Genomic DNA, 24,767 nt, shown 5'->3' with positions numbered 1-24,767 from the left:
TGTTCCCTGGGCGCGGCCGAACTCCGCCCGCACAGTCCCATCTGCCTATTAGTTTCGCTCTAGTTTTCGTAGACTTCACATCGTGCCATTGGATCTTACCATCTCAATAGTTGTGATATGGAAGTTTCAACGACAATTCGTGGTAAGCCTAGTCGCCGCTATCAAGGTTATTCTTACACGGAAGCATAGCCGCGGAAAGCTTAAATCCAAGAATTCTACAGTGCTCTTTTCGCACCAGCATCAATATGGAGCTCTGGATGACGCAAGGTTGGAAGTACAGAGGACTCTGAACCAGGCAAAAAGAGGGCACGAGAGGAAAATACGTTTATTTCTAAAATCTATTCAGAGGAGTTAGGTAGCTTGCATTATCGAGGGTACGACTTTGTGACAGAAATGCCAGAGCAGCGAACAACGAAGAGGGCGGGCAAAGTCACAGGGAAGTGAGAGGGATCCAGAGACAAGAGAAGAGACTGAACTTAAAGCAGAGCTATTAACTATGGATGATGACAGCAGTGTCCTGTTAAGCGACGATAAATCAGGAGACAGGATAATAGTTTCTTGTGGAAGAGCAGGGAGAGAGGCTCTAAGAAGTAAACGAGACTTTTTTTATGGATGGCACGTTCAAGTGCTGTAGCAAACAGTTTTCACAGATATACAGGGTGTTACAAAAACGTATCGCCAAACTTTCAGGAAACATTCCTCACACACAAATAAAGAAAAGATGTTATGTGGACATGTGTCCGAAAACGCTTAATTTCCATGTTAGAGCTCATTTTCATTTCGTCAGTATGTACTGTACTTCCTCGATTCACCGCCAGTTGGCCCAATTGAAGGAAGGTAATGTTGACTTCGGTGCTTGTGTTGACATGCGACTCATTGCTCTACAGTACTAGCATCAAGCACATCAGTACGTAGCATCAACAGGTTAGTGTTCATCACGATCGTGGTTTTGCAGTCAGTGTAATGTTTACAAATGCGGAGTTGGCAGACGCCCATTTGATGTATGGATTAGCACGGGGCAATAGCCGTGGCGCTTTACGTTTGTATCGAGACAGATTTCCATAACAAAGGTGTCCCGACAGGAAGACGTTCGAAGCAATTGATCGGCGTCTTAGGGAGCACGGAACATTCCAGCCTATGACTCGCTACTGGGGAAGAGGACAGCTCCAATGGACGAGGCAATTCTTCGTGCAGTTGACGATAACCCTAATGTCAGCGTCAGAGAAGTTGCTGCTGTACAAGGTAACGTTGATCACGTCACTGTATGGAGAGTGCTACGGGAGAACCAGTTGTTTCCGTAGCATGTACAGCGTGTGCAGGCACTATCAGCAGCTGATTGGCCTCCATGGGTACACTTCTGCGAATGGTTCATCCAACAATGTGTCAATCCTCATTTCAGTGCAAATGTTTTCTTTGCGGGTGAGGCTTCATTCCAACGTGATCAAATAGTAAATTTTCACAATCAACTTGTGTGGGCTGGCGAGAATCCGCACGCAATTGTGCAATCACGTCATCAACACAGATTTTCTGTGAACGTTTGGGCAGGCATTGTTGGTGATGTCTTGATTGGGCCACATGTTCTTCCACTTACACTCAATGGAGCACGTTATCATGATTTCATACGGGATACTGTACCTGTGCTGCTAGAACATGTGTCTTTACAAGTACGTCACAAGTGGTTCAAGGACGATGGAGCTCCTGCACATTTCAGTCGAAGTGTTCGTACGCTTCTCAACAACATATTCGGTGACCGATGGATTGGTAGAGGCGGACCAATTGCATAGCCTCCACGCTCTCCTGACCTCAACCCTCTTGACTTTCATTTATGGGGGCATTTGAAAGCTCTTGTCTACGCAACCCCGTTACCAAATGTAGAGACTCTTCATGCTCATATTGTGGACGGCTGTGATACAATACGCCATTCTCCAGGGCTGCATCAGCGCATCAGGGATTCCATGCGATGGAGGGTGGATGCATGTATCCTCGCTAACGGAGGACATTTTAAACATTTCCTGTAACAAAGTGTTTGAAGTCACGCTGGTACCTTCTGTTGCTGTGTGTTTCCATTCCATGATTAATGTGATTGGAAGAGAAGTAATAAAATGAGCTCTAACATGCAAAGTAAGCGTTTCTGGACACATGTCCACATAACATATTTTCTTTCTTTGTGTGTGAGGAATGTTTCCTGAAAGTTTGGCCGTACCTTTTTGCAACACCCTGTATACAGTTCATGCAGATTTTGGAAGTAATAAAAATGAGACTAATATCGAACCAGTTGCATTTGCATCTTTACCAAATCAAAGGAGAGAGACATACATCCGACTTTTCAGAAATGTGCTGGAAAATATTCCAGAATGGAACCCTGCAGGTGTGACTGTAGATTTTGAGTCAGGAGCGATTTCTGCAATTATACATACGTTACCAACTTCCTCAGTGCATGGACGCTATTTCTACATGAGAAAGTCTTTCTGGAGGAAAGTACAGGATCTTGGACTCACTCGAGAATATAAAGAAAATGAGGAAGTGAGACAACAAGTTCGCACGTGTGCTGCACTGGCGTTTCTACGGCCTGAAGATGTATGTGATGGCAGGCTGGAGATACATTCACAGGCAGCGGATGTTCCTAGGCTTTCTGATTTTTTCGACAATTTTGTAGAGAGGTGGTTGGAAAATGAAGAAAACCCTATCAGCCTTTGGAGCTGCTACAAACGGCTCCATCGAACAACTGACCACCCCTGCGTGTTCATATTACGATTGCAGTGGGCGCGCAAACATCGGGGCTCGACCGTCGATCAATGTAAACGTGTCGACTCTTCTGGTGAATCACATTTTTGCTACACTAGGTCGATGGCCGCCCCCACAGACGCCGTCATCGAGATGAACGGCGCTCGAAACGTCCAGCGCGCCACGGACGCAGGCTGGTGGGATCAATATTATGCTACGGGAGACATTCTTCTGCGCTTGCATAGGACCTGTGGTAGTAACTGAAGACCCGCTGATAGCTGCGGACCACCCGCATCCCTTTATATCTTCCCCAACGGCGGTGTCATCTTTCATTAATATAATTGTCCTCAGTGGTTTGAGGAGTTTAAGACTGAACTCACGTTGAAATTTCGCCGATCAAATTCGCCTGATGTAAATCCTATGGAATCCATTTGGGTCCGCATCGGGTGCCATCGCCGCGTACTCAGATAACAGGCTCGTAATTTATTCGAATTACATGACCTTCGCGTCGACATCTAATGCCACATATCTCCATAATCCTATCAACAAACTGTCTGATCTCTGATACGCAGAATCAATGGTGTATTTCATTACAAAGATGGACAAACAAGCTGTTAAGCGGGTAGTCATAATACTTTAGCTCATCAGTGTAAAATATAGACTGGCATTGCCAAAAAAATCGGTTCTGGAGGAGAGAAGTATGTTTGCATCCAATATAGCTTTAAGTGTCAGGAATTCTTTTCTGAAGGTACTAGTCTGAAGCTTGCCCTTGTATGGAAGTGAAACGTAGACGATGAGCAGCTCAGGCAATAAGAGAAGAGCTTTTGAAATGTGGTGCTATAAAAGAAAGACGAAGATTAAATGGGTAGGTCGTGTAACCAATGAGAAGGTACTGCATAGAATTGGAGAGAAAAGATATTTGTGGCGTAACTTGACTAAAGAAAGGAATCGGTTGATAAGGCGCATTTTGAACCATCAAGGAGTCATCAATTTAATACTGAAAGGAAGTGTGGGGGCTAAAATCTGTAAAGGGAGACCAAGAGATGATTACAGTAAGCAGGTTCAAAAGGATGTAAGTTGTAATAGTTAATTGGAGATGAAGGGGCTTGCACGGAATAGAATAGCTTGGAGAATTGTACAAACCAGTCTTTAGACTGAAGACCGTAACAACAACGTTTAGTTTGTTTCTAATGTTCAATTGTCATTTCACGTTTTAATGGAGTCCAATAATGGTAGTAGCCGAAACTAGTTATTACGGAAACTAAAATTTCTATCCTGATGGAACGTTTTGACAAAAAGTACAAAAAGTGATCGCGGGATCTTACTAATACTTTACGTATTTGACTGATGGAAGCAATAAGATGGGTATGGTGAGAAATAAGTAGATGCTGAGGGTAGTGGGAGAGCAAGACAACTACTGAGTGTAATTAAAAGAATGAAAAGAGCCTTAGAAAGGTGTGTGGAAGGTGAGTTGAAGGGTGAAGAGATTTCTAATCCTGGACGGTGTGGAGGACGGCGGAACGTACATAAGCATGAAGAAGAACCGCCTGAGACGCAGATGAGAAATACCTGTTAATGTAGTAGTTAATGTCTGATAATACTGATGATGACTTTTCTCATAAAATGTAGAGTTAGTGTTACGTTAGAAGAGCGAGTATATGTTATTATTTCTCTAATCTCAAAAGCAACATCCAGCTATGCACAACAATGAAAGATGCTTTCTTATATTATGAAATGAGTAGTAGAGATACTATTATTATTGATATTCGGTTATACCTATTTCTTTACACAATTGTATGATATGCCGCAATATAGTTCTTTAACTTCATGTTATTATCAGTTGTTAGTCTAGAACCGGTAGGAGCATTAACAGAAACATGACCGGGACTGATCATTTCAGTGGAGGTGTATTCGCATATTACATCACTCCAAACGGAATAAGACAATGAAGCAATAAAAGAAGGAAGTAATTGAAACTTTGATTGACCAGGTTATTTTTTGTAACTCTTTATAGTTAACAATGAACAACTTAAAAAAAGTTACGATTTGTAGAATGGGTTTGATTTCATTGGTCCATCATTTGACAGGCCTCTTAGCGATGGACACTTTTATTGTTCCATCATATGACAGGCTTTATAGTGAGGAACACATTCATTGGACTGTCAGATGATGGCCATTGCTGCGAGGGAACGCTTTTGTGATCTGTGATATTATGCGTTTCATAGTGATGGCTGTTGTGTACATAGTTCCGCGTAGTCAGCGTGTACACATCTTTCCCACTAGAGCACGCCCCGCTAAGCACAACAGCGAAGGCGCAGCGCTCGTCGGTTTCCGCACTACGAGATGGCGCTGCCATAGAGACAGACCAAATTCTGCTTCCGCCAATCCGCGTATTAATATGTAACGCAGCCAATGAGATTGCTGCTAACATAGCACCTTTTCGCCTCGTGGATCACACTCGCGCAATGATTCATGAACACGCGTGGTATTATAATGAGTGTACAGACCTCCGATTAGTCAGTCTGTACAAGTTCTACATTTGTCTGTACCAGTCTATAGTCAAGTTTCAGTCTGGGCCCAATAAAATTACCATATTCCTGTACATCGCCATGAAGATAAATGTATAGACACTTTTGTCAAGTATCAGAGATATATGTGAGAATAAGACTAACGTACCAATACCAAAGGAACTTCAGACTGTCAATTGTAAATAGCATCCAGAACCAAGTTAAGTAATTTTTAAGCTTTTTATTATTTTAATAAATGTGGGTGAAAATTAAGCAAGTTCTTTTTAAAGTTGGTCACCGTCAATCTGCTACTCTAAGCATGCAAGAGGCATTTCTATCGTCTGATCTAATGGCAGAAGATAAACACTCCACGATAAGACCACGAGACATATTGCTGATATTCACCTACTTCGTAAGAGTGACAAGTCAAATAATCTGAGGGTGTGTGTACCGAAGGTCTTACAGTACGCTCACCACAATGCCACACTGTGATGAATCCACAGTTAAATGTGTCTTGTAATGGGGGCACTCTTTTCTCGGCACATAGTGAGGACACACTTTTATTGGTATGCCAAAATACAGAACTCGCAGCAAGAGCACACTGACATCAGTCCATTAATGACACTTCTCACAGTGTGAGTGTGTGTATGCGTTCTTAAGGGAACAAACTACAGAGGTCATCGGTCCCTAGACTTACACACTATTTAAACTAACTTAAACTAACCAATTCTAAGAACAACACACACGCCCGTGCCCGAGGGAGGACTCCAACCTCCAGTGGGAGTGGCTGTTTCTCATAGTGAGGGCACACTTTCGTTTGTCGTATGACCGCCCTCACAACAAAGTAATGCTTTCATTCTTCTGTGATACTATGAACCTCGCAGTGATCAGTCCTTGTACTGAGTGCGTTTGGTGATTGATTTGATTTGCACAGGGAGACAAAAACAACAGTGGTCAAGCCTATTGTTGCCCACCTGTGATACCAGCAACGCTAACCAGTAGCCTAAATATGTAGTAGGAAACCCTTTAGTAGTTCCTTATTGGACACTATTTCTTCAAGACTTAATGACACGAATATCCTGTGTCTTTGGACGTCTAACGCTTCTCATTACAAGCTCAGGTGTGTCGCGATTTCATCCCTCTCATCACAATGTTTACACTTAGGGGCTTCTTTCTCCATAGTAATAGTATCTTGGTGTTTCTCAAAGTTCTCATGGCCAGTCATTACTTATACGTTGTCCAAGTCCGGGATTACAGAACTTCTCGTGAAACTTGCCTTTGGCTTCATTAACTTGCCAAGTTTTTGCTTTTGGATCATCAATATTCTACATGTTGCCTCCTGATCCAGCTACATAGTTTTGATTTTACCGTTGCGTTAGTATGGTTAGGGTAGGTTCTGGTGCAATAAATGTATCGTCACACCTGTCTTGGCCAGCTTATCAGCTTGTCCGTTGCCAGTTGTTCCTGAGTGACCAGGGATCCACAGCAGTTTTATTCTGGTGTTTTCACCTGGTCTCACAAGGGCATCTTGGCATTCTACTATGATCTTTGATATCATTGCAAGGGATGATAGAGATTTCATAGATGCTTGACTGGCTGAAGATGCTACGAGCCTTTAAGCATCTACGCTAGTTCTCCTCAAATGGTTCAAATGGCTCTGAGCACTATGGGACTTAACTTCTGAGGCCATCAGTCCCCTAGAACTTAGAACTACTTAAACCTAACTAACCTAAGGACATCACACACACCCATGCCCCAGGCAGGATTCGAACCTGCGACCGTAGCGGTCGCGCGGTTCCAGACTACAGCGTCTAGAACCGCTCGACCACCCAGGCCGGCCAGCGCAGAGTCCCAGATGATCGGAGAAAAGCGCAAGTGACTCCTCTATACAAAAAGGGCAAAACCACGGACCCGCCAAATTAAAGAGCAATACCCCTAACATCGATTTGCTGCAGAATTCTTGAACAGATTCTCAGTTCGAATATAATAAATCTTATAACCGCAAATCAGCATGGTTTTAGAAAGCGCCTCTAGTGCGAAACTCAGGTTGCCCTGTACCGCGAGTTAGGGATGCCGCGGTGCCCCATTGGAGCTGTTAACGAAGGTACGAGCATATGGAATAAGTTCACAGTTACATGAGTGACTCGAAGGCTTCTTAAGTAATCGAGCTCAGTATGTTGTCTTCGACGGCGAGTGTTCAACAGACATTAGGGTATCGTCAGGAGTGCCCCAGGGAAGTGTTCAAATTGGCTCAAATGGCTCTGAGCACTATGAGACTTAACTGCTGAGGTCATGAGTCCCCTAGCACTTAGAACTACTTAAACCTAATTAACCTAAGGACATCACAAACATCCATGCCCGAGGCAGGATTCGAACCTGCGACCGTAGCGCCAGGGAAGCGTGGTTGGATCGATATTATTCTCTATGATTTGGTGGACGGGGTGGGCAATAATGTGCGGCTGTTTGCTAATGATGCTGTCGTCTTCAGTAAGCCAACGAAGTCAAATGACTGTGGGAGGATTCAAGATGGCTTAGACCAAATTTATGGTTGACATGATGAATGGCAGCTCGATCTAAATGTAGAAAAAATCGTAAGTTTTGCGAATGAGTAGGAAACAAATATTCGGATAAGGCATTAATAGAGTGCTGCTCGACACTGTAACATCGTTTAAATATCTACGCGTAATGTTTCAAAGTGATGTGAAATGGAACGTGCATGTGAGGATTGTGGTAGGAAATTTCCACAGAAACCAGATGGCAGTTATAAGAGTCGAGGGGCATGAAAGGGAAGCAGTGGTTGGGGAAGGAGTGAGGCAGAGTTGTAGCCTCTCCCCGATGTTATTCAATCTGTATATTGAGCAAGCAGTGAAGGAAACAAAAGAAAAATTCGGTGTAGGAATTAAAATCCATGGAGAAGAAATAAAAACTTCGAAGTTCGCTGACGTCATTGTAATTCTGTCAGAGACAGCAAAGGACTTGGAAGAGCAGTTGATCGGAGTGGACAGTGTCTTGAAAGGAGGATATAAGATGAACATCAACAAAAGCAAAACGAGGATAATGGAATGCAGTCGAATTAAGTGGGATGATGCTGAGGGAATTAGAGTAGGAAATGAGACACTTAAAGTAGTAAAGGAGTTTTGCTATTTGGGGAGCCAAATAACTGATGATGGTCGAAGTATGGAGGATATAAAATGTAGACTGGCAATGGCAAGGAAAGCGTTTCTGAAGAAGACATATTTCCTAACATCGAGTATAGATTTAAGTGTCAGGAAGTCGTTTCTGAAAGTATTTGTATGGAGTGTAGCAATGTATGGAAGTGAAACGTGGACGATAAATAGTTTGGACAAGAAGAGAATAGAAGCTTTTGAAATGTGGTGCTACAGAGGAATGCTGAAGATTAGATGGGTAGATCACATAACTAATGAGGAGGTACTGAATAGAACTGGAGAGAAGTTTGTGGCACAACTTGACTGGAAGAAGAGATCGGCTGGTAGGGCATATTCTGAGGCATCAAGTGATCACCAAGTTAGTATTGGAGGGCAGCGTGGAGGGTAAAAATCGTAGAGAGAGGCCAAGAGATGAATACACTAAACAGGTTCAGAAGGATGTAGGTTGCAGTAGGTAGTAGGAGATGAAGAACCTTGCACAGGATAGAGTAGCATGGAGAGCTGGATCAAACCAGTCTCTGGACTGTAGACCACAACAACAACAACAGGTTCGAATAACATTAAAGTGTCACGGACAAGCTTCAGAAACTCAAATGGCAATCCCTGGAGGGAAGGTGACATTCTTTTCGAGGAACACTACTAAGAAAATTTACAGAACCAGCCTTTGAAGTTGACTGCAGAACGATTCTACTGCAGCGAACATACACTGCGCGTAAGGACCACGAAGATAAGATACTAGCAATTAGGGCTCGTACGGAGCCATATACACAGTTGTTTCCCCTCTCTCCATTTGCGAGTGGAAGAGGAAAGTTCATGACTAGTAGTGTTACGGTGTACCCTCCGCCACGTGCATTAAATTGAAGTGGTGTGTATTTATGTAGATAAAAATGTAGGTGTTGCATGATCAGCTGCTACTTCCCTAACCATTCCTATATTTATCATAGTCATTATATTTCTGTAGATTGTGGATATCTTGAGGGTATCTAGTTACTTAGACTTTTTTTTAACATTTATGTCCCCACCGCTGCCTCCATTGTAACCCAAAGGTGTAATGCGCATGTCCGGCTTGGCCTCCAATCAAGCAGTGGGCGTGCTGCTAATTCCTCCTGTTATGGATAAGCAAGCCAACCTCCTTAGCACCCACCCTCTGTTCACTTCATTCCACCATTCTGTAACCCCATATGTTAGCCTGGGTCCGACTACAGTGGTATATATTCAGTACAAACTCCCTGAGTTTGGACACCAGTTTTTACCACAGGCCCTTCTAATTCCCATACGAGTACCTTTTGCCTTGGAACATATATTCTTGAGGTGAGGGATCCATCACAGTTTCGCATCCATGGTTGCCCGTAGATACTTCACTACCCTCTTTGCTTGTAAAGTTTCGTCGAGAAGCTTGAGGTTCCATTACGTGAACTGGAATGCTGTCTCGTAAATGGTACTACGACAGTTTTCTTGGGACTGACCTTTAGATCCTGTTTTCCACCCCTGTTTTGCACAATATTCAGTGCGCCTTATGCCACTCTTCGAACAATATTAACAAATTAGCCAAGTATTACTATGAGTAAATCGTCTGTGTATCCTTGGTAAAATATCCTCCGATATGTGACTTTCCAATCAGTTCATTTTCTGCTACGTTCCACAGGAGTGGGAAGAAAACACTTGTCGTGGACACCCTATGATAGTGATGATCACCATTTTCTCATTCATCATGGAGGCTTATACCTTTCTTCTACTCAGTATGGTCTTAATCCACCGGCATATGGTAGTCTCAGTACCATGCTCTTATGCAGCTTGATTCGAAGATAACATTGCTAAAAGCTCCCTCAATATGCAGGAAGATGGAGAGAGCAATGCCTCAAAGTGTGCAACTTTTCCTGCCTTTTTCTGCCTTCGTACGATTTGCGTGGTTCAGACGCACTTTGGTTTCCATGTAGAGGGACCTAACTTAAATCTCTTTTCCTAACATACACATTAACCTGTACTTCTAATCTCTTTAAAATAAAGGAAGCCAAATTGATTGGTCTCGTATCCTTAGCCTTCGTATGATCAGTTCTCCATGGCTTCGAAATGAAAGCAACCTTCTCTGTTCTCTGACGGTATATTTTTTACTGGAAGAGATATATAGTTTCTTGTTTGACTCTATGGCTATCCTCGTCCAGAGCGTGCGTGAATTTGTGGCGTCTTTGAGCTGTTATATCTAGAGCAAAAATAATTTTACGAGCGGTATTCAGGCAGAAAATGTTAGGCAAAAGGGCTAAAATATTGACACCCGAAAAACTTTCAATGTTTGGCTCCTTGTAGGCCTGTCTCAGGCACTACAGGTACGACGAACGTAAAACTTGGGTAGTAGCAATCTAACAACACAAGGTTCGCAAATACAAAGTTTCATTTAAGCATCACTTTCCAGTACTGAATACGTTGAGCGTAAAGTCGAAGATTGTGTAAAAATTTTAAAGCTGTAGTATTTTCGATCTGATTTTGCAAAAAACAGTTTTCTATAAAACTCTCCAAATTGGGCTCATTAGAAATAGTATGATGTGAATCGCAAAACAGACTGTGTTTGATTATCCAACGCGGTCTAACAATGCCATATAATTTGGACCAAAGTTGGTTGTGAAATTACGGCAAGAAAAAATATAAATTTCGGATTCTTATATATCTTAGAACAAACTACGCTGAATACGTGCTCGGTAGCACAAGGATGTAGAGTACAAAATTTAATTCCCCTACTATTTCAATAATCCACAAATTCGTCGAAAAGATGTCAATTTTTGTGAAACTGTAAAAATAGGGTATATTCGACCAGGCCCATTTGTAACAATATGTTTTAATCCACCGCAGAACAGCGGGTGTAATTTCCAATATGAACTAACAATGTTACACAAATCGAGGCAAAGTATCCGGGAAATCAGTTAGAGAATAAAGTTTTAACTTTGACTTCTTACGTCTTGTTGAAATTTTGGATACAACAACTTAGCATCATTAGGTTTTCCTATATGAAGTATCGTCCCCGTACCGTTTTCCAAATTTCTACTAAATCAGTTCAAGTTTGATTTACGTAAAAACTGCAAAAATAGATCACATTCAGTTTGCTTTTTGAAAATTTGTTTTGCTCTCCACAAACTCGCACGTCAAGTCAAACAAATGACTGTACCTGGCCAATATTGTTTGGAAGAACGTTAAACTTCATCAGTGTTCACTGGGGACATGTGCGACCGTTAACATAAAATTTCATCGAACTCCCTGATGATCGAGAACGGAAAGCCTCTCCAGTTTGTCTGACGAACCGGTTTCAGGCTCTGTCTCAGGCTGATACTGATCTTCGGCCTGACATGGCTGCTTGTCCTGTTCCAGAGGTTGCCCCTCAGTCTGCAAGATCCGGGCAGTCGCAGAGGGTGGGCTTACTGGTAGTTGGGAGCTCCAACGTCAGGCGCGTAATGGGGCCCCTTAGGGAAATGGCAGCAAGAGAGGGGAAGAAAACCAATGTGCACTCCGTGTGCATACCGGGGGGAGTCATTCCAGATGTGGAAAGGGTCCTTCCGGATGCCATGAAGGGTACAGGGTGCACCCATCTGCAGGTGGTCGCTCATGTCGGCACCAATGATGTGTGTCGCTATGGATCGGAGGAAATCCTCTCTGGCTTCCGGCGGCTATCTGATTTGGTGAAGACTGCCAGTCTCGCTAGCGGGATGAAAGCAGAGCTCACCATCTGCAGCATCGTCGACAGGACTGACTGCGGACCTTTGGTACAGAGCCGAGTGGAGGGTCTGAATCAGAGGCTGAGACGGTTCTGCGACCGTGTGGGCTGCAGATTCCTCGACTTGCGCCATAGGGTGGTGGGGTTTCGGGTTCCGCTGGATAGGTCAGGAGTCCACTACACGCAACAAGCGGCTACAAGGGTAGCAGGGGTTGTGTGGCGTGGGCTGGGCGGTTTTTTAGGTTAGATGGCCTTGGGCAAGTACAGAAAGGGCAACAGCCTCAACGGGTGCGGGGCAAAGTCAGGACATGCGGGGAACAAGCAGCAATCGGTATTCTAATTGTCAACTGTCGAAGCTGCGTTGGTAAAGTACCGGAACTTCAAGCGCTGATAGAAAGCACCGAAGCTGAAATCGTTGTAGGTACAGAAAGCTGGCTTAAGCCAGAGATAAATTCTGCCGAAATTTTTACAAAGGTACAGACGGTGTTTAGAAAGGATAGATTGCATGCAACCGGTGGTGGAGTGTTCATCGCTGTTAGTAGTAGTTTATCCTGTAGTGAAGTAGAAGTGGATAGTTCCTGTGAATTATTATGGGTGGAGGTTACACTAAACAACCGAACTAGGTTAATAATTGGCTCCTTTTACCGACCTCCCGACTCAGCAGCATTAGTGGCAGAACAACTGAGAGAAAATTTGGAATACATTTCACATAAATTTTCTCAGCATGTTATAGTCTTAGGTGGAGATTTCAATTTACCAGATATAGACTGGGACACTCAGATGTTTAGGACGGGTGGTAGGGACAGAGCATCGAGTGACATTATACTGAGTGCACTATCCGAAAATTACCTCGAGCAATTAAACAGAGAACCGACTCGTGGAGATAACATATTGGACCTACTGATAACAAACAGACCCGAACTTTTCGAATCTGTATGTACAGAGCAGGGAATCAGTGATCATAAGGCCGTTGCAGCATCCCTGAATATGGAAGTTAATAGGAATATAAAAAAAGGGAGGAAGGTTTATCTGTTTAGCAAGAGTAATAGAAGGCAGATTTCAGACTACCTAACACATCAAAACGAAAATTTCTGTTCCGACACTGACAATGTTGAGTGTTTATGGAAAAAGTTCAAGGCAATCGTAAAATGCGTTTTAGACAGGTACGTGCCGAGTAAAACTGTGAGGGACGGGAAAAACCCACCGTGGTACAACAACAAAGTTAGGAAACTACTGCGAAAGCAAAGAGAGCTCCACTCCAAGTTTAAACGCAGCCAAAACCTCTCAGACAAACAGAAGCTAAAGGATGTCAAAGTTAGCGTAAGGAGGGCTATGCGTGAAGCGTTCATTGAATTCGAAAGTAAAATTCTATGTACCGACTTGACAGAAAATCCTAGGAAGTTCTGGTCTTACGTTAAATCAGTAAGTGGCTCGAAACAGCATATCCAGACACTACGGGATGATGATGGCATTGAAACAGAGGATGACTCGCGTAAAGCTGAAATACTAAACACCTTTTTCCAAAGCTGTTTCACAGAGGAAGACCGCACTGCAGTTCCTTCTCTAAATCCTCGCACAAACGAAAAAATGGCTGACATCGAAATAAGTGTCCAAGGAATAGAAAAGCAACTGGAATCACTCAATAGAGGAAAGTCCACTGGACCTGACGGGATACCAATTCGATTCTACACAGAGTACGCGAAAGAACTTGCCCCCCTTCTAACAGCCGTGTACCGCAAGTCTCTAGAGGAACGGAGGGTTCCAAATGATTGGAAAAGAGCACAGATAGTCCCAGTCTTCAAGAAGGGTCGTCGAGCAGATGCGCAAAACTATAGACCTATATCTCTTACGTCGATCTCTTGTAGAATTTTAGAACATGTTTTTTGCTCGCGTATCATGTCATTTCTGGAAACCCAGAATCTACTATGTAGGAATCAACATGGATTCCGGAAACAGCGATCGTGTGAGACCCAACTCGCCTTATTTGTTCATGAGACCCAGAAAATATTAGATACAGGCTCCCAGGTAGATGCTATTTTTCTTGACTTCCGGAAGGCGTTCGATACAGTTCCGCACTGTCGCCTGATAAACAAAGTAAGAGCCTACGGAATATCAGACCAGCTGTGTGGCTGGATTGAAGAGTTTTTAGCAAACAGAACACAGCATGTTGTTATCAATGGAGAGACGTCTACAGACGTTAAAGTAACCTCTGGCGTGCCACAGGGGAGTGTTATGGGACCATTGCTTTTCACAATATATATAAATGACTTAGTAGATAGTGTCGGAAGTTCCATGCGGCTTTTCGCGGATGATGCTGTAGTATACAGAGAAGTTGCTGCATTAGAAAATTGTAGCGAAATACAGGAAGATCTGCAGCGGATAGGCACTTGGTGCAGGGAGTGGCAACTGACCCTTAACATAGACAAATGTAATGTATTGCGAATACATAGAAAGAAGGATCCTTTATTGTATGATTATATGATAGCGGAACAAACACTGGTAGCAGTTACTTCTGTAAAATATCTGGGAGTATGCGTACGGAACGATTTGAAGTGGAATGATCATATAAAACTAATTGTTGGTAAGGCGGGTACCAGGTTGAGATTCATTGGGAGAGTGCTTAGAAAATGTAGTCCATCAACAAAGGAGGTGGCTTACAAAACACTCGTTCGACCTATACTTGAGTATTGCTCATCAGTGTGGGATCCGTACCAGGTCGGGTTGACGGAGGAGATAGAGAAGATCCAAAGAAGAGCGGCGCGTTTCGTCACTGGGTTATTTGGTAACAGTGATAGCGTTACGGAGATGTTTAATAAACTCAAGTGGCAGACTCTGCAAGAGAGGCGCTCTGCATCGCGGTGTAGCTTGCTCGCCAGGTTTCGAGAGGGTGCGTTTCTGGATGAGGTATCGAATATATTGCTTCCCCCTACTTATACTTCCCGAGGAGATCACGAATGTAAAATTAGAGAGATTAGAGCGCGCACGGAGTCTTTCAGACAGTCGTTCTTCCCGCGAACCATACGCGACTGGAACAGGAAAGGGAGGTAATGACAGTGGCACGTAAAGTTCCCTCCGCCACACACCGTTGGGTGGCGTGCGGAGTATCAATGTAGATGTAGATGTAGATGTAGATGTGAAAAGACTGATTATATTGATTTCAGTAACTGTCTCCTCACGTAACGTGTACTGTAGGTAACCTATTCAGTTGCTGAGCGAAACTGACTGTTGGATGGCCCCGTGTTGCGCGTGTCAACAGTTTCGTGAAATAAACCATTAATCTACATGAAATGCAAAATTTAGAGTAAAAAAATGAATCTAACTAAATGACCAACGAAACTCATTGTGGGCTCAATGAAAACTATATAACTAAAACTCAGTACTTCAGCGCATTATGAACGTTGTGTGAGATGAAGTGCAATGTTTGACTTGGAATATACACAAAAACAAATTACTGCTATCCTTAGAAGAAAATACTTGTATGAAATTACCAATACTGTTCACTGAAACTTACTCTGCTCGCTAGCACGACATCTGAGAATCCCGACTACCCACTGTTAGCTCAAGAATGCAACGTGAGATCTGCTCTTAAATAAAAGTGACTTACCTCTTGCTCAGCATGCTGGTTTTGTGTCCAGAGTACTGACGTTCTCGAAAGCAAATACAACTCAGCAGATGAAACAGCTAAAGACAAGTAATCTACCCCAAATATGCTTTTTCAGAAACAATCTGTGTCTTCGTCTGGCGTAAGGTGCAATGCACACACTTCAGAATTCAAAACCTTACTGTGAATCATGGAGGTGGGTTTCACTTTAAAGAAAATCGTTCTCAAGAAATCGAGCTCTACGAACTAGCAGCTCCGTCATAAATTACGTTGAGAAGTATCTACCTTTCATTTCTTGATGGTGACTAGTTTCATACACCTGTGTCCATTTTCAAACCATCCGTGCTATCCGACCGCTGTGGCCGAGCGGTTCTAGGCGCTTCAGTCCGGAACCGCGCTGCTGCTACGGCCACAGGTCCGAATCCTGCCTCGGGCATGGATGTGTGTGATGTCCATAAGTTAGTTGGATTGAAGTAGTTCTAAGTCTAGGGGACTGATGACCTCAGATGTTAAATCCCATAGTGCTTAGAGCCATTTGAACCATTTGAACCATCCGTGCTGTAAGTGTGACAAATACAGGCGATAGTCCACGAACAGAAACTGCCCCTGCAGTATTCGAAGTGGTATATGGCCGACTTAACAGCAGCAAAATACGGTACGTACTTTGCTGTTGACGGAAAAAACAGCTATTATGACGGAGCTACAACTGTTTACGACAAATCAGACTCTAATTATTGACGGAAAGAGTGTACGACATAAAAAGATTCTAACAATTACCAAATTCTCTCATTACAAAGAAACTAAAAACACATATTTAAAATTTCTTCAAAGTTCTTGCCATCAATGTAAATAACAGCCAGCCCGGCTAGCCGCGCGGTCTAACGCGCTGCTTCCCGAGCGGGAAGGCGTGCCGGTCTACATCTGCATCTACATTTCTACTCCGCAAGCCTCCCAACGGTGTGTGGCGGAGGGCACTTTACGCGCCACTGTCATTAGCTCCCTTTTCTGTTCCAGTCGCGTATGGTTCGCGGGAAGAACGACTGCCGGAAAGCCTCCGTGCGCGCTCGAATCTCTCTAATTTTACATTCGTGATCTCCTCGGGAGGTATAAGTAGGGGGAAGCAATATATTCGATACCTCATCCAAAACGCACCCTCCACGAATCCGGCCCGCGGATTAGTGTCGAGGTCCGGTGTGCCGGCCGGCCTGTGGATGGTTTTTAAGGCGTTTTTCCATCTGCCTCGGCGAATACGAGTTGATTCTCCTTATTCTGCCTCAGTTACGCTATGTCGGCTATTGCTGCGCAAACACTGCTCCGCGTACGCCTACACCATAATTACTCTACCACGCAAACATTTGGGGTTACACGTGTCTGGTATGAGACGTTCCAGGGGGGGCGGGGGGGGGGGGGGAGTCCAACTGCACAATAACCCTGCGTTCGGCATGGGGGGGCGGTGGGGTGGATGTTCTGCTGTGGGCTGTTGTGGACCACTGAGGGATACGGCTGGACGAAGCCTCTCCGTCATTTCTAGGTCCCCAGTTTCATACACAAATACACAATATAAATAACAAGAAAGTATTATAAATATGTTTTTATCTTCATAAGAAAGTATTCCAGGTATTTTCTCCGATATTCCAAAATAAAAGATCTCTTTCTCTGAAACACTCAACTTGCGACGACTCCGATTATACACTGTGACTAAGTATCGCCAAAATACCCGAGAAGTACCGTGTTAACTAATGCAGTCAACATCAAGTCGTATCTAAATAGACGTTTCTCCAAATTTTACTTCCCAACACAATATCTGACCGTGCATTTATCCCAGTTTAGCGTAGAATAACCATATTAAATAAGATTTAATGACATTGACCAAAGAAAAAAAATGGCTTCTAACATCAATAGACAAAAGAATACCAAAGTTGAGTGACGAACCCACAATTTTACACGACTCTCATTCAAAGTAATGACAACCCGTGTGGTTTGACAGCTACCCACCTTTGAATTACCCACTATACAATGTTAGCACCAGTAGCAAGCGACCTTCACAGTCATTGGTCGACGTTTAAGAAATTAATGGCGGGCGCCCTTGTCCAAGTAGCAAAACATTACAATACTTCTGGTAAATGTCACGGCACACGAATTTAGACACATACCCCCCCCCCCCCCCCCAAAAGTTATAAAAAATATCCATGCAGCGGCAGCGGATTTAAAATGTAAAAAAAAAAAATGGAAATAATTAAAAGGGAAATGACTACTGCTAATGAAAGTCAACAATGTCTGCATAGAACACTCCACTACGTGGAGAACACTTTTATTCTGAAGAAGACAAACGTTATGCGAATGTCAGCCAAAAGCAAAAGAAATTACAAATTAAAATTGTTAGCAATAATTTTGAGTCTTTGAGAAGAGAGCGCTGATTTTAAATCCTATCTTGTGTGTTGTGACGATGGTCGCGATATCGACGGCAGCTGGCTGGTCCTGGTGAAACGCTGAGATCTGCTCCCACGGTCGTGTGATTGCTGCTGATGATTTTTCCTCGTAATCGGGCGGGCGGTGGTATTCATTAAGCTGCAAATCTGATTACAGTGGCGTTTTGCAGGCCACAGGCTGGTCGATGTAATTGTTGTTACAGATGTCCGTATGTGCACAGTTTTAATGTTTCTGGCGCACACAATTTAAGTTTATTTAAGCCACACACAGTTTATAAAACTTGCCGACCGCGAATTCTGTAGAAAATCAATTCGTATTATGAGTGCCGCAATCGCGAAAAACCGTCCTGGGCTGGAATGTACTCCCACACAATAGACAGTTCGCCTAAGTTCAGAACGACCATTACTGATTTACCAGAAGTATTGTAATGTTTTGCTACTTGGACAAGGGCGCCCGCCATAAATACATAAGTTCACAGTACTTGAGTGTACGAAAACACAGTCAAAATACAAACGCAGTTCAATTCATAGTCACAGAGCTACAATACCGTCCATTCTCGGTTGCATTATCATAGTTACTTCCTCTCACGGCGCAGTCTCAGTGTTTACTTCGCCCAGTTTCTACTCTCACTGTTATCATATCACGTCCTGGCATAAAACAGTAATTAAAAACGTACATCGCTTGCCACTAAACTCAATCTTCACCAGCTCGTAAAAGTCACGACTCCCACAGTAAAACATGTGTCCGCCTCTCTAGCTACCCAGCAACACACCCCCGCTTTGTTCGATCGACTATCGATATTGCTCTCTCTCAATACTCTCGCCCGCAGTTTATACAACATCAAAGTAAATTACGTATATCTTTACACAACTATTTTCTACCAAACTTATTACAGTAAACGATAAACAAAAAAATTAAAGCTTTCCACAATCAATAAACTCTAAACATATTTATCTACTTACAAAAAAGAAATATTTTCCAGTTACATATTACATCTAGAAAACAACTTTTATCTCTATATTACAGGACAAACGAAAAATGCGCTACAACATCGAAGAGATATGAACAGACGGAAAAAAGGAAAAAGAAAAAAACATGGTAAATACATATCTATCGCAAATAACGATGTCTTCACAAACTGCTCGCTACTATGCCGCAAATAAGAAGTACGTCAATCACAGATAAAATTAAACACAGAGACAAGGATCTTATTCGCAACTCATGGAGTTCGCTCATTCGTCTTTGTCCTAGCACTGGAAAGGTGAATTATTTACAACAGCAGAAAAAATATGAGAACGTTACAACTTTCATTGATCCCTCATATGACAGGCTTTGTATCGAAGGCATGCTTACATAGATCGGTGGTTTTACAGGCCTTGCGCTGAGTACACACTTTGAGGCACCTTATCTACCGTTTGAGGGCTCTAGTGTGGGCATGCTTTCATTGGTCTGTTGAATTACAGGTCCAATAGTGAAGGCATACTTTCGTTTGTCTGTGATGTTATGCACCTTGTGATTTCTGTGATCCATCACAACACACCTCGTAGTGAGGGCACACCTACATTGGCCTGGGTTATGATGGGCTTTGTATCGAGGACATTCTTTCATTTGTCCATCAGACGATGGGCTATATGGAGTGGGTGCGCACTTTCTGCAAAACTTCACGCGCGCACTTTGCTCCATACTTCTCGGAGGTACCCAAAACCGCACCACGTTTCACTTAGCATTGCAGTACGGCATTTTTCGGTCGACACAATTATCTGAGTTCGGCAAAATCGTAGTGTCAGCCTTGTTCACCCTTCGCTACTTGGTCGTGGTATGAAGGACGTTCACAGGTCCAGTGACTGCACAAAAAAAGGAAGTCTAGCGATCTATCGTCAGAAGCCTTTCAAACGAATAGGAACGACAGAAGAGAGGGATGAGAATTCTCAGTTCCCATAACTGACGGGTACTGCACATGTGCTATGAAACGGTGTGACAGTTCTTTGCAGCAAAAATGTAAATGCTTAGTAGACAATGAAAGAACAAAAACTTACAACAGTCTACAGACTGGAGTCATTGTTCTGCACATAAAGAAGCGCTTTGTGATGAACTTGCATGCATGGAGCATTTGAAGAAGTTGGAGATATGAACAGTAAAATTTCTGAAGTCACACTCATTATTCCACCGTCAGCTGCAATTGTTTTTAATGAAACTGAATGAAAATTATGGAGGCTCCATATTTTACTGAAAAGTATGTTCCAAGAGGCACACTTGGAGCGATTTTCCGATTTAGAAGCCCCTATTGATAATTTTATTAAGGAAAAAGGATTGCAGGAAAGAAAATTAGAACATCCGAACTGGATTGGAGACTTCAGATTTTAAGTGGACTTGACTGCACACTGCCCACAGTAAACTATTGCAAGGTAACTTCTCTCTAATTTGATGGGGATGCATTTAAAAGAAAACCGTCTCGCAGAAGGGACACATTCTGACAAAGACAGCCCTCTCCCCTAAGACCGTTGGCATTAAGGAACGCGAGGTTCGAAGAATTTATTGTGACCTTGAAAGAATTTTAAGGATATTTTCCTAAACGTTTTGAGGACACTGGTCTTTTATCTGGTTTCAAGCTGTTTTCTGGACCGTTGCTGTTCCAGTTGAAAGCGCCCCTGTGGGTGTTCAGATGCAACTGTTTGATCTGCGAGGTAATTCCGGTTTTGAAGACAAATATCCTTAATTTTAACATCGTTTAGAGCCTCTACATTGTTTTCTTGAGGCAGAGTTTCCACGTCTCCATAATGGGGCTGCAAATGTGCTATAATATTTGGATCAAAACATGTGTATGAAAAACGTATTTTCGATTATGACACCAAATAAATCACCATTACATGGCAACCTGAGTGCGAAAATCTGTGATATTGTCTGAGTCTTTCCGTAAGCCGACAGTTCGTATCAGAAAAAAAAATATCTGATGTCTTCAGCGCGCCAAAAATAATTAAATAACACTGAAAATTTAATTTTTGTAGCTATGTCGTTGAGAAATGTGAGATATAAAACCAAGTCGTATGCAGTGCGACTGGACTGCCATTCAAATTGACTTCTTCGCTGTTTCCCCCCTTTCCCCCTCCTAGCGATCAGACAGCGTAGCGTGGTGGTGTGGGAAATGTGCCGGCCAGGTTGAGAACTGTGGCACTCCTGTCAGGGCACGGGGCGTGAGCCGGGTTCTTTGCCGCGCTGGGTTAAAAGTTACGTACAGTGCCTCTCATAAGTATTGGGACAAACATTGTTCACAGTGTGAATTTAGGGTAGTTAATACTGAAATAAAGATGTACGTCGGCAAGTCGTACATGTGACTATGGGTGATGGAAAGCGCAATCACGTATATTTGCTTGCTTACAGCAGAAAAAGGCCCATTTCTTACTGCGTGTTATGAAACTCTGTACTTCAAAAGTTTTGGGACAAATGTTGGCAACAGTGCCAGTGTGCATATCTCTGTTATTCGTTACTTCCTGCGATGTCGAGAGCTCAAAGGAAACACAAGTGTGTTTGTACAAAATGGTACATAGAGGTAAAAACAGCACTTTTGTACAGTTACTAATATTCCACGACGAAAAGGAAACAACGTGCCAAGAAATACCAACGTTACTGTATGTGAGGAAAATTACTACAGGGAAGATCGTCCGTCGATATAAATATGAAGACAGGACAGAAAATCTCCCACGGACAGGCCGTCCAACGATATTTGTGAGGAGAGAAGAGAGGGCAATAGTGCTGAAGGTTAAGCAAGATCCACGAATCACAGCTACACAAATTGCCATTGAGGCTGAGGAAGAGTTTGGAGAGATGGCCAGTCCTAGCAAAATCAGACGACTACTGTACAGAGAAAATTACCAGGGGCGAATTGCAAGAAGGAAGCCTTATATCAGTCTTGCCAGTAGGAAGAAGAGGCTGCTATTGGCAAGGAAACACATCAACAAGATCATGGAGAGGTGGAATCAAGTAATATTTTTGGATGTATCAAAAGTTTAACATGTCGGGACCCGATGGACGAATAACGGTCCGGCGGCAGCCCAACAAAGAGCTGCAAGGAAAAACTGTGCAATCCACAGTGAAATATGGCAGGTGCCAGTTATAGTTTGGAGTTGTATGTCGGCCCAGGGAGTGAGTGAGCTGGTCTTCATTGACGTAACAATGGATAAAGATGTATACCTGCAGATTCTAAGGAACAATTTGAAGAAGAACGCAGAAAATATGGGAACTGGAAACTGTTTCAAATTTTATAAGGACAACGACCCCAAACATACCGCCTATATTTGTACGGTTGTGGCTCCTGTACGACTGTCCGAAAGATGTCAACCTCCTCCACAAAGTCCGGACACGAATCCTATAGGTAATTTATGGGATGCTTTAGAAAGAAATATTGGAAAAGTCGCCCTACGGTCCTAACAAGACGCCAGGAGAAGACTGCAAGAAGAATGGAAAAATCTGAGTATTTTGTGGGTCATTAAATGATGTAAAATGTGCAATTTACTGCTCTGTCAATTTCATTCTGTCTTTCTTTTGAAATAGCAATAATATGTTTAAGTAGCGTGACACGCACCTGCCTCACGCTTACGTCGGTGATTTTGTGATGTCGCAGGTCTGTACTCCTTCCGCCATCCCACTAAAGGCTCGTGGTTCATCCAGACGCTGTGTACTCAGCTGGGAAAGCACGCGGGCGACAAGGACGTTGTGTCACTGCTAACCGACGTGAACCGCATCGTGGGCCAGGAGTTCCGCTCCAGCGACCCGTCCGAGCCGTGTATGGACGGCTTGGTGCAGGGCCCCTGCTTCATCTCCTCCCTCACACGCCGGGTACACCTGTGGCCGCCTGTTGCAGCTGCCCCGGACGCCTTGCCTAATGTGGAATAACTCCAACTTCCATCTTTTCTTTCATCTGATTTTCTTGGAACTAAGTCTTTAACTTAAATAAAACCTTCTGATTATATTGTCATGGTGTAATTGTTCCAATATTTCGTTTGCTATTGCTGATGGATGTGCAAAAAACTGGTGATTTCTCATACTGGGGAACAATCAAGAATGGGGTGCCGCAAGGTTCGGTCCTGGGTCCTCTGCTGTTCTTAATGTATATTAATGACTTGCCATTCTATATTCACGAAGATGCAAAGCTGGTACTTTTTGCCGATGATACAAGTATAGCTATCACACCCGACAGACAATAATTAACTGGTGAAATTGTAAACAATGTTTTCCAGAAAATCATTAAGTGGTTGTCTGCAAATGGGCTCTCATTAAACTTTGACAAAACGCAGTACATACAGTTCCACACAGTAAATGGAATGACACCATTAATAAATATAGACTTCGATCAGAAATCGTTAGCTAAGGTAGAATATTCAAAATTTCTAGGTGTATGCATTGATGAGGGGTTGAACTGGAAAAGGCACATTGAGGATCTGCTGAAACGTTTGAGTTCAGCTACTTATCCTATTAGGGTCATTGCAAATTTTGGCGATGTACATCTCAGTAAATTAGCTTACCACTCCTATTTTCATTCTCTGCTTTCGTATAGCATCATGTTCTGGGGTAATTCATCATTGAGTAAAAGAGTGTTCATTGCACAAAAGTGTGTAATCAGAATAATTGCTGGAGCTCATCCAAGAACATCCTGCAGACACTTATTTAAAGAGCTATAGATTTTCACTGTAGCCTCACAAGATATACAGGGCTATTACAAATGATTGAAGCGATTTCATAAATTCACTGTAGCTCCATTCATTGACATATGGTCACGACACACTACAGATACGTAGAAAAACTCATAAAGTTTTGTTCGGCTGAAGCCGCACTTCAGGTTTCTGCCGCCAGAGCGGTCGAGAGCGCAGTGAGACAAAATGGCGGCAGGAGCCGAGAAAGCACTCACATCAGTCAGTCATAACAGTACAACGACACTTCAGGACGAAGTTCAACAAAGATCCACCAACTGCTAACTCCATTCGGCGATGGTATGCGCAGCTGAAAGCTTCTGGATGCCTCTGTAAGGGGAAATCAACGGGTCGGCCTGCAGTGAGCGAAGAAACGGTTGAACGCGTGCGGGCAAGTTTCACGCGTAGCCCGCGGAAGTCGGCGAATAAAGCAAGCAGGGAGCTAAACGTACCACAGCCGACGGTTTGGAAAATCTTACGGAAAAGGCTAAAGCAGAAGCCTTACCGTTTACAATTGCTACAAGCCCTGACACCCGATGACAAAGTCAAACGCTTTGAATTTTCGGCGCGGTTGCAACAGCTCATGGAAGAGGATGCGTTCAGTGCGAAACTTGTTTTCAGTGATGAAGCAACATTTTTTCTTAATGGTGAAGTGATCAGACACAATGTGCGAATCTGGGTGGTAGAGAATCCTCACATCCTCACGCATTCGTGCAACAAATTCGCAGTTCACCAAAAGTTAACGTGTTTTGTGCAGTCTCACGATTTAAAGTTTACAGCCCCTTTTTCTTCTGCGAAAAAAACGTTACAGGACACGTGTATCTGGACATGCTGGAAAACTGGCTCATGCCACAACTAGAGACCGACAGCGCCAACTTCATCTTTCAACAGGATGGTGCTCCACCGCACTTCCATCATGATGTTCGGCATTTCTTAAACAGGAGATTGGAAAAC

General features: G+C 43.2%; 1 protein-coding gene across 1 annotated transcript in view; it reads left to right on the top strand.

Moving 5' to 3' along the window:
* The window catches only part of LOC124551087 (caspase-1-like), an 83,359-nt gene extending 60,264 nt beyond the window's left edge, over positions 1-23,095 (top strand). The window contains exon 5 of the mRNA XM_047126020.1: positions 22,748-23,095. Coding sequence (XP_046981976.1) covers positions 22,748-23,019 — 272 coding nt within the window. The 3' untranslated portion in view covers positions 23,020-23,095. The remainder of the gene's footprint in view (positions 1-22,747) is intronic.
* The last annotated feature ends 1,672 nt before the right edge of the window (positions 23,096-24,767 follow it).

Source organism: Schistocerca americana, chromosome 1 (genome assembly GCF_021461395.2).
Source record: "Schistocerca americana isolate TAMUIC-IGC-003095 chromosome 1, iqSchAmer2.1, whole genome shotgun sequence".
Classification (NCBI taxonomy): domain Eukaryota; kingdom Metazoa; phylum Arthropoda; class Insecta; order Orthoptera; family Acrididae; genus Schistocerca; species Schistocerca americana.
This window is presented reverse-complemented; position numbering and strand designations above follow the sequence as displayed.